At 34.3% G+C, this 9,282-nt stretch overlaps 2 protein-coding genes across 2 annotated transcripts; both read left to right on the forward strand.

Annotated features, from left to right (window-relative positions):
• The first annotated feature begins 907 nt into the window (after window positions 1–907).
• LOC136808405 (uncharacterized) lies at window positions 908–4,916 on the forward strand. The gene is made up of 4 exons (XM_067064945.1): window positions 908–1,371; window positions 1,934–2,563; window positions 3,352–4,137; window positions 4,420–4,916. Exons 1-4 carry the CDS (start codon window positions 1,356–1,358, stop codon window positions 4,914–4,916), a joined length of 1,929 nt encoding a protein of 642 aa, XP_066921046.1. The 5' UTR covers window positions 908–1,355.
• Window positions 4,917–5,140: 224 nt separating this feature from the next.
• LOC136807103 (uncharacterized) lies at window positions 5,141–8,110 on the forward strand. The gene is made up of 3 exons (XM_067063672.1): window positions 5,141–5,478; window positions 5,760–6,227; window positions 6,611–8,110. Exons 1-3 carry the CDS (start codon window positions 5,148–5,150, stop codon window positions 6,727–6,729), a joined length of 918 nt encoding a protein of 305 aa, XP_066919773.1. The 5' UTR covers window positions 5,141–5,147; the 3' UTR covers window positions 6,730–8,110.
• Window positions 8,111–9,282: the final 1,172 nt, after the last annotated feature.

Genomic DNA, 9,282 nt, shown 5'->3' on the forward strand with positions numbered 1-9,282 from the left:
AATTCTTTTTCGTCATTGTTTAGGGAAAATGAGCATTTCTCGCGATTGACCTGGTATTTTTTTCTAATCTTTTTGCACAATGATGTAAAATAGTATTGTTTAAAATCTGATGGAGCCCAAATTTTGAAGATTAAAAATTCTTTTTGGCAAATTTTTGTCAAAAAGTGCCTGAAAAAGGGTTCTTTGGATTTTATGTAAAATTACTTCATTAGTTTTTCCTGATTTTTACACAGTGATGCGTAATGGTATTTTTTAAGATGTAAGACTTCAAGATTAAAAAAAAAAAGTTTCGGATTTGTAGAAGTTGCTTTATTAGATTTTAACTTTAAAGCGACAGTTATCTTTACAGGAAAGAAAGGACTGTTTTTTATTATGCCCAAAATTTAGCATGGTTTGGTTTCCAGAAAATCATTTTATATGGTACTCCTTATATCTCTAAAATATCGGAAAGCCAGCGTGAAACGAGTTTCATCAAGTTTTCAAGCTTACACGTCTCTATGCTATGCTGTTATCTTTCTTTTTTCGTTTAAACATTTTCATCTTCATTCAACATGTTTCCAACCACCTATCTCAGGTAGGTCTATTCAACATGATCCCAACCACCTATCTCAGGTAGGTCTATTCAGCATGTTGCTTGTTATTCCTTGACACCACCTCAATAGCTTTTTCTGATATGATGACGCAATAAAAATAATAAAATTTGTCAACATTTTCATTTTTAGGTGAAGAAAGTATAATTTAGAAAAAAACATAAATTGCATTAGATTCATCATATTTTGTCAATACCGGCAGTACGGTCTGAAAATTTTCGATCAATTAGAGTAATGAATTAGCATTCTTGATAAACTCTTTTGACTTTCACAGAATTTGATTCACATTGACGTGAATTCCCTTTTCAATTATTCATCGCTTTATTATGATTGTATCTATTCTTGGAACCGAATTTCATTTGTTTTGCCTTGTATCGAGGGTTAATAATTTTTTCGAGTCATCAAATCTACAAGAATATAGATGATAGTGCTTCTTTATTGGTAGAGGTTTTGCTCTTCACTCAATTATGTATAAATCTTTTACATAGCCTTTACATAGTCTTTTTTAAATCTGTATTTCATTTATCATTTTGTATATGGATAATGACATTCTCATTTTGTTTTTAAGAGAACCAGTGTTGCAAGCGCTACCATCTGATGTGCAATTGTGTATTGGTGGAAGCTAATAAAGAGCCTGTCCCGTTTTAAAAATTGAATCACTTTTTAATTGAACCAATCAATTTTCCATCCGAATCAAGAAACCCTTACTTGCAACACTGGGAAAAATCGGGATTTCAAACGAGACATAGAGAAAAGACTAAGGAAATGCCAGAAAAGACAGGTTTGTCAAATTAGAGACCTTAAGGGAATTAATTTTCGCGGGAAGTAATTGGTGCGGGAACTAATTGTCGCTTTATTCGCGGTTTTTCGTCAAAAGCGCGAAAATTAGAACCCATCAATTACAAATTTTGCCATTTTTCATCAAAAGTTTGAAAACTCCTTTGGAAAATGAAGGAAAAGTGTCCAAAATAGGGCAAAACCGCCAAAATTCATTCCTGCGAAATGTTTTTTTTTTCTTAACTTTTTTCGAAAACCACTTCCAGGTAAAATTAATAGCTCCCTTATTAAGGTTATCTAATTTACACAAATGATGTAACATGGGTACGATCAAGAGTAAAAGTTCTAGTACTAGGTGGACTTTTATGATAAAAAATATTAGCTTATAACTTTGCTCTTGAATTTATTTGCACATTCTCTAAGATTTGACTTTCGAAGGATTTTTGATTATGACTTTTTTTAAATTGGCAAGACTAGAAATAACATTTTAGAAGTTTATTCGAAGTAATACGATAAGAGCGGCATGAAATTATCATTATTATTATTCTATTTTATTCTATGTTAAGGGAATGTCACCATCACTGATCTACAAGATGATATCGTCGTGTCAAACGCATTAGCAGCCTGTCTTAATTGCTACACACAGAAATGGTTTATTCAACTTGCAAAATGGTTGGTTGAAAAAGACTTTATTCGAGGACCTGCAGATAGGTTTCGTGTTTTGGATCGACAATATCATGGTGGAGGTAGCCCAACATTGGCTTGGTTGAAAACCCTGTCAGTGGAACACCCAGAGAAAACTATAAAAACCTTAAAAGACGGTGCTGAACTTCTCCAACGACATGACTTGATAGATGATATTTTGCGCGATATACCAGAAAATAAAAAGATAGCCGATTTAGATTCTGATATCAAGAACCTAATCGCTATCAAATTGGAAATGAAGATGAATAACGGAACGAATGCAGCAAATTGGTCTCATTTTGCTCAATACTTTGGATATGATAATAACAGTATTCAGCAATTCAAAACCAGTGCTGTTGTCCCCAATGAGTTTAGTCCAACAATGGGTTTGATAAAAATGCTTTGCCAAGAAAAACCTTTGCTTCCAATCAATTGTATTATTCTTTGGGCAAATGTGGTAGAACTGGAAGAAGTTATTGATACGTTGCAAAAGTTCGTGCAAGGAAAGCAAGGTAAGAGTACAGGTTATTCATCTTCCTTTGTCACCAAAAATTATAGAATAATGCGCTAGTTAGACGATAAGAAGGGAACCCAGTAAAAATCATTAAATAAAACAGCCGTAATGACGGCTGCAAACTCCGGTAATTGTCATTTTTGAATAGCGAACCATTATGCAAGCATCATAACGGTTCTATTTATGCTTCATTTCAGTGTTCAGACTGAAACATGTCTGATCTGATCAAAAATCTGGTTTCATGCTTAAAGTCTGATAGTAATGTTCACCAAGACCCTAGATCTTGGATCAGAGCGGATAGAAATTGTCTTTATCTTGGTCAGACTTTCTTAATATATCTAACATAAAATTCAAAAGAGCATATCCTAGTAAGTGCAAGCGCAAACGCATACCAAATCGGGAAATCAAACCGGAAAGATCGGGAAATCGAACCAGACTATCGTGATTGATTTACACACAATTACAAATGAAAACACTGATTTTAAGAAACTCCGGAGTTTAAAAATCCATACCAGGTTTCAGTGATCTAAACCCAGATTAATCTTTTTCCTCATAAGCGGAATTGATAATGTGAATTTATGATCAGTTAAATCATAAATTTTACTGGGTATGGAACACATTCTCTCGGCGACATACATAAAGTCTAAGCTCATCCTCGCACTGCAGTCCTCCGCATGGGAATGAACGTTATTGTATTTCTTTCTAAGTGTTATGTTTTTGAGATGTAAAGAAGGGGCTCGACGGTGTAATTTTATTATCAATAAATTTATTTTATTATGTTATAAGGAGACGACTGTAATAATGGAAAAAATTCGTTCAAACTGATGGAGATGTGTCAAAGTTTGGAAGTGATTGAATCGTCAATGAAAAACAAAGACCTGAAGTTAGAAATTCGCTTCACTTTTAATGATGAAATAGACATCGATTTAGAATCACCAGAAGTTCCAACGATTGAAAAGTTGTTGGCAGATTCAATGAGGAGTTATTTTGAGGCCAAATCTTCGCTTCGAGGAGGAATACTGGAAGCGACTGTTCTTGAGTGTAAAAAGGTGGAGCAAGTTACAAAAGTTGTTGAGCTAATGTTCAAAATCGAATCTACTGTTATGTTTCCATTAAACAAAGATTACAGCACGTTTAAGTCTGAAAAATCTAAAGAACTCTGGCAGTCAATGAAGGAAGGCTTACTCTCAAATAAATTACTTGATAGATTCAAAATAGAAAAATTGCGGATCTCGGCTTGGATGGAAGGATGCATATTGATCTATGTGTCATTGTGGAAGAAGGACGGTGAATGTTGGTCAGATGAAGAAAAATCAGGAATTGATGGTATGTTACCATACTTCACCAGTGTTGCTGAGAAAGTCTTCCCCGGTGGAACATGCTCATGCGAAAGAAATGTCGAAAAATATAACCAGAAGCAAGAAGAAGCACCAAAACCATCCGGAAAAATGACAGATATTATCATGACTTTTCTGATTGAAACAAGTGAGGAAGATATCATGGAAATGGTTCCTAGTGATGATTCTTTTGGTGACTCGATGAAAACTTACTGGGATGGACTTGTTAAACAAAGTAAGTCATCAATTTCTAATTTTTCTTTTTTTCTTACAGTGTTAACTTTTTAGAATTTACGTTATTCGAATCATAAGTAATTTTCAGTTGCCATCGAGGGAAACTCACAAATTAGATCGAGATCGAATAATCCAAAGTTTATTGTACTTATATTGATTGTGATATTGATAATTGATTTTAAGATATATGAATTCATTGTTAATATTTTGGGCATTTTGGTTAGAAAAATTGCATTAGAATATAGAAAAGAAAGATTAAAATTTCCATAATTTCTTATTTTAGACAACGTAACTATCACCGATTTGGTCAATGACACTGAGGTTTTGGAACAGTTTTCCCGTTTACTCGATGGCCCTTGCGACGTAAATTCATCAGCTCAGTTTCCCTTGGAACCATCGAGATACAGACGTAAGACAAACTATCGCAGAACTCCTCTCGCATTGACATGGGACAATTCGGCCTCTACAGACTTTGAAACATCACCAAGTCAGCCATTTTCCCCCTGGTCAAAAGGGTTAACTGCTCCTATGATTATCCGTTTTGGGGGAGATTCAAAACTCCACTCTCCCTTAACAACAGAAGATAAACGAATAATACCCTACCACGCTCCTTCTCCTTTCATCGGTCAATCTTTACAGACTCTCGATCAGCGACCAATTGATTCTCTTATCAAATGGGCAGAATCGATGAATTATACCGACACTGTCGATTTATTAAGAAGCTTGAAAGATAACCTTAACGGGGAGACCAGTAAGTACTTAAATTCAGTTATAAACTAGTGGCTATACCTTTCGATTGAATTGAATAAATATTTTTGAAACATCAAAGAATTCCACTCGTGAAAATGGTAAATACGGGAAAGTTTTTCAAACATTTTTTTGATGATATTCCACTCATGAATTTAGTTCTCGCCTAAATAAGTTCTCTTTATGTTATCTTTTCAACGAGCACAAAGCCGCTATCTAATTCAAAACTATCAATAGTTAAACCCTTTTTTAATCTCGGCTTGGATGGAAGGATGCATATTGATCTATGTGTCATTGTGGAAGAAGGACGGTGAATGTTGGTCAGATGAAGAAAAATCAGGAATTGATGGTATGTTACCATACTTCACCAGTGTTGCTGAGAAAGTCTTCCCCGGTGGAACATGCTCATGCGAAAGAAATGTCGAAAAATATAACCAGAAGCAAGAAGAAGCACCAAAACCATCCGGAAAAATGACAGATATTATCATGACTTTTCTGATTGAAACAAGTGAGGAAGATATCATGGAAATGGTTCCTAGTGATGATTCTTTTGGTGACTCGATGAAAACTTACTGGGATGGACTTGTTAAACAAAGTAAGTCATCAATTTCTAATTTTTCTTTTTTTCTTACAGTGTTAACTTTTAGAATTTACGTTATTCGAATCATAAGTAATTTTCAGTTGCCATCGAGGGAAACTCACAAATTAGATCGAGATCGAATAATCCAAAGTTTATTGTACTTATATTGATTGTGATATTGATAATTGATTTTAAGATATATGAATTCATTGTTAATATTTTGGGCATTTTGGTTAGAAAAATTGCATTAGAATATAGAAAAGAAAGATTAAAATTTCCATAATTTCTTATTTTAGACAACGTAACTATCACCGATTTGGTCAATGACACTGAGGTTTTGGAACAGTTTTCCCGTTTACTCGATGGCCCTTGCGACGTAAATTCATCAGCTCAGTTTCCCTTGGAACCATCGAGATACAGACGTAAGACAAACTATCGCAGAACTCCTCTCGCATTGACATGGGACAATTCGGCCTCTACAGACTTTGAAACATCACCAAGTCAGCCATTTTCCCCCTGGTCAAAAGGGTTAACTGCTCCTATGATTATCCGTTTTGGGGGAGATTCAAAACTCCACTCTCCCTTAACAACAGAAGATAAACGAATAATACCCTACCACGCTCCTTCTCCTTTCATCGGTCAATCTTTACAGACTCTCGATCAGCAACCAATTGATTCTCTTATCAAATGGGCAGAATCGATGAATTATACCGACACTGTCGATTTATTAAGAAGCTTGAAAGATAACCTTAACGGGGAGACCAGTAAGTACTTAAATTCAGTTATAAACTAGTGGCTATACCTTTCGATTGAATTGAATAAATATTTTTGAAACATCAAAGAATTCCACTCGTGAAAATGGTAAATACGGGAAAGTTTTTCAAACATTTTTTTGATGATATTCCACTCATGAATTTAGTTCTCGCCTAAATAAGTTCTCTTTATGTTATCTTTTCAACGAGCACAAAGCCGCTATCTAATTCAAAACTATCAATAGTTAAACCCTTTTTTGTGTCCACTGCAGATTTTTATGAGACATAGACTCGGTTCCGGTAGTTTTGGCTGTCGCACCATAATTTTGACGGAAATGCAATTTTCGAAATTATTGATAGTAAATTCGAAATTATCTAAAAAAAATTTTTTTCAGGACTTCAGTCACAAATTGCAAATATCGTGCAGCGTTTACAACTGAAAACTTCTTCAGAAATTGCTGGTTTTAATGGAAGTACCCTTGAAGATGTCTCTGCTGAATATTCTACACAATAAGAACCCAATGCAACGGAAGAAGATTGTACAACAATCGAACTCTGCATAATCATTTACATCAATGAAATCAATCAAGGGCACCTCGAAAATAAAGGGCACAACAAAAAACAAGACTGTGAGCATTTAGAAGGCAAGCTGAGAAGCGCTCACAAATTGAGTGTACGTGTCGGATTTTTAGCCTATATATGCACACGATACTATTTAAAAATAATTATTAACACTAACTTACATACACATATAATACAGTTATAACATACCTTAAGTGGATAAATTTTGGCGGGGATTAAATTTGGCGAATTTAGTGAATTTGGCCAAAATTCGCTAAATTAAATCCTCGCCGAAATTTCCAAATTCGGCAATTCGCCAAATTTAGCAAAAATAGAATTATGTGAAAAATCACAACTTTTTAGTATATTTTTGAGCAATTTTCACCCATTTCAGTGTGACAAAATTTCCAATTCGCCAAATTAAATCCTCGCCAAATTTTACGAAATTGATCTATCACCAAATTAAATCCACACCAAAATTTATCCACTTAAGGTAGTCATTATAAAAAACTCTGGTCTGGCAATGTATTATTTAAGCTTTATTGTCAACTTTTCCTTTTGTTGTAAATAAAAGACAAGTTGCGATTTGCATACTTTTTGATCACGTTACCATTTTCGACTCTTGGAATTGGTTAATTTTGTAGTCACATGATCTAAATCTATGCAAAACAATTCAATTTTCAAGGCAAGCTCTATCGGTTAACAATAGAAAGAAAAAAAAGCTTTCCAGACTCGGTTTTTTATAATGACTATGGTTATAACACGTGATGGTAAGTTGGATGCTCAGACAAAGTTTGCTTAAGCTTATCGAGTATCTGGGGCCTATGGAACTTCAACTTAGATTCAAATATTTTACTCCTTCGCATTATTGTTTTTAACAGGGTTTTTCAATCACAAACAAAAGGGTTAGCATGGGGATTCCCTCTATTGTCCCGACCAAAACCTCAAAATATTTTTGCCTAACTATTTTTCTAAGTCGATATATTCAAGTTATAAAGTTTTTGACTTTTAATCAGGAAGCAATAAAATCTAAACGTTGAAAAAGAATACTAAACTATTTTTTGAAATTTCAAATTGTGATAATTTCATATTAGAAATAAGGTAGACCAAAATATTTGTTAGTATCTCAAATCATCTGTGTATCCCTTAACTTTTGAAGTAGATTTAAATAATTAATAATTTAATTTAATTAATGATAGCCGAGCTTGCAATTATTCTTAAGCTCGTAGATCTCTCAAAAAGAGAGATACATTTTTGACAGTGGTGTACCCGAATTGCTGTCAATGTTATTTTCGATATACCGTACTTAGGTTAACTATCTATAAGTCCGCTCAACAACCAAATAACCTTATAAGCACTGAATACATCATAGTTTTGAGATTTAACCAATCGGGTTAATTGGTTTGTCGAGTAAACTTTTGGATAGTTCACCAACGTAAGTTTATAGATTTTTTTGTACTGTTTTCTAGTTTGTTTAGTTTTCTGTATAATGTATGTAGTTTTTTTTAATGACGCACTTTTTATTCTATTCATAATGTAATATTTATATTTAAACTTTATACAGGGAGTTTCTAAACATCGACCAGAAATGGCGACCACGACCAGCGACCACGACCGGCGACCAGATAAATTTGGGTTATCGAGTTTTTCCTCTTTCTCCACCGTAGAGTCTTTCTCTTATGATAATTTATTTATCGAATTGAAGAGTAAAGCTCACCCCTGTCTCGATTATAAAGCCACGTTCAAAATGTGTAGAATAGCCATTTCAACGCTCTTGGAACTGGAATAGAGTGTCAATTTCTATCCTTTTGTATTTTCGGCATCAAATTAATTAGTGGCAAAATTTGTGCTGGAATTTATTTAGAAAGCTTTATATTTGATCATCAGATCATTATTTTGTAAAGGACAATAGAATAATTGATGAGATTGATATCTCTAAAACTGGCCTTCCCAGCTTTTTCCTACTGACATTCTATCTATTCATACTAAAGGCATCTCATTCAGTACAATTAAAATATTTGGCGTAATAAAGTTTACAGGCATCACACTTAATTGCCCTGTCAATATTTTTGTCAAAAAGTGTCACTTTGTCTAGAAAATGACTGGTAACGTCAAAGGTCACTTTTAGTATTCTCAGCTAGAGTAATTCTCAGCCACGTGCTCAGTGGTTCATTTGAAAGCCACATCAAGACTCGATTTGGATGTTCTCTACAGTGGAGAGAGCAGGTAAACACGATAACCCAAATTTATCTGGTCGCCGGTCGTGGTCGCTGGTCGTGGTTGCCATTTCTGGTCGATGTTTAGAAACTCCCCTTTATACACCATATAAAGGGAGTTTCTAAACGTCGACCAGAAATGACGACCACGACCGGCGACCACGATCAGCGATCAGATAAATTTGGGTTATCGAGTTTTTTCTCTTTCTCCAACGTAGAGTGTCTCTAATCATTTGAATATATTTAATACTAGCCATAGCTTTCACTAACTGCCACCCGCTAATTAATAC

This window comes from Clytia hemisphaerica, unplaced genomic scaffold, assembly GCF_902728285.1.
Source record: "Clytia hemisphaerica strain Z4C2 unplaced genomic scaffold, Clytia hemisphaerica genome assembly, whole genome shotgun sequence".
NCBI classification, from domain to species: Eukaryota; Metazoa; Cnidaria; class Hydrozoa; order Leptothecata; family Clytiidae; genus Clytia; species Clytia hemisphaerica.

What these genes read in the sequence shown, in the direction of transcription:
- LOC136808405 (XM_067064945.1), top strand. An exon ending in GTTCGTGCAAGGAAAGCAAG is followed by an intron (nt 2,564 to 3,351) that starts GTAAGAGTACAG and finishes TTATGTTATAAG; the next exon opens with GAGACGACTGTAATAATGGA. An exon ending in GGATGGACTTGTTAAACAAA is followed by an intron (nt 4,138 to 4,419) that starts GTAAGTCATCAA and finishes TTCTTATTTTAG; the next exon opens with ACAACGTAACTATCACCGAT.
- LOC136807103 (XM_067063672.1), top strand. Translation starts at nt 5,148, where the DNA reads ATGGAAGGATGCATATTGATCTATGTGTCATTGTGGAAGAAGGACGGT. An exon ending in GGATGGACTTGTTAAACAAA is followed by an intron (nt 5,479 to 5,759) that starts GTAAGTCATCAA and finishes TTCTTATTTTAG; the next exon opens with ACAACGTAACTATCACCGAT. An exon ending in TAACCTTAACGGGGAGACCA is followed by an intron (nt 6,228 to 6,610) that starts GTAAGTACTTAA and finishes AATTTTTTTCAG; the next exon opens with GACTTCAGTCACAAATTGCA.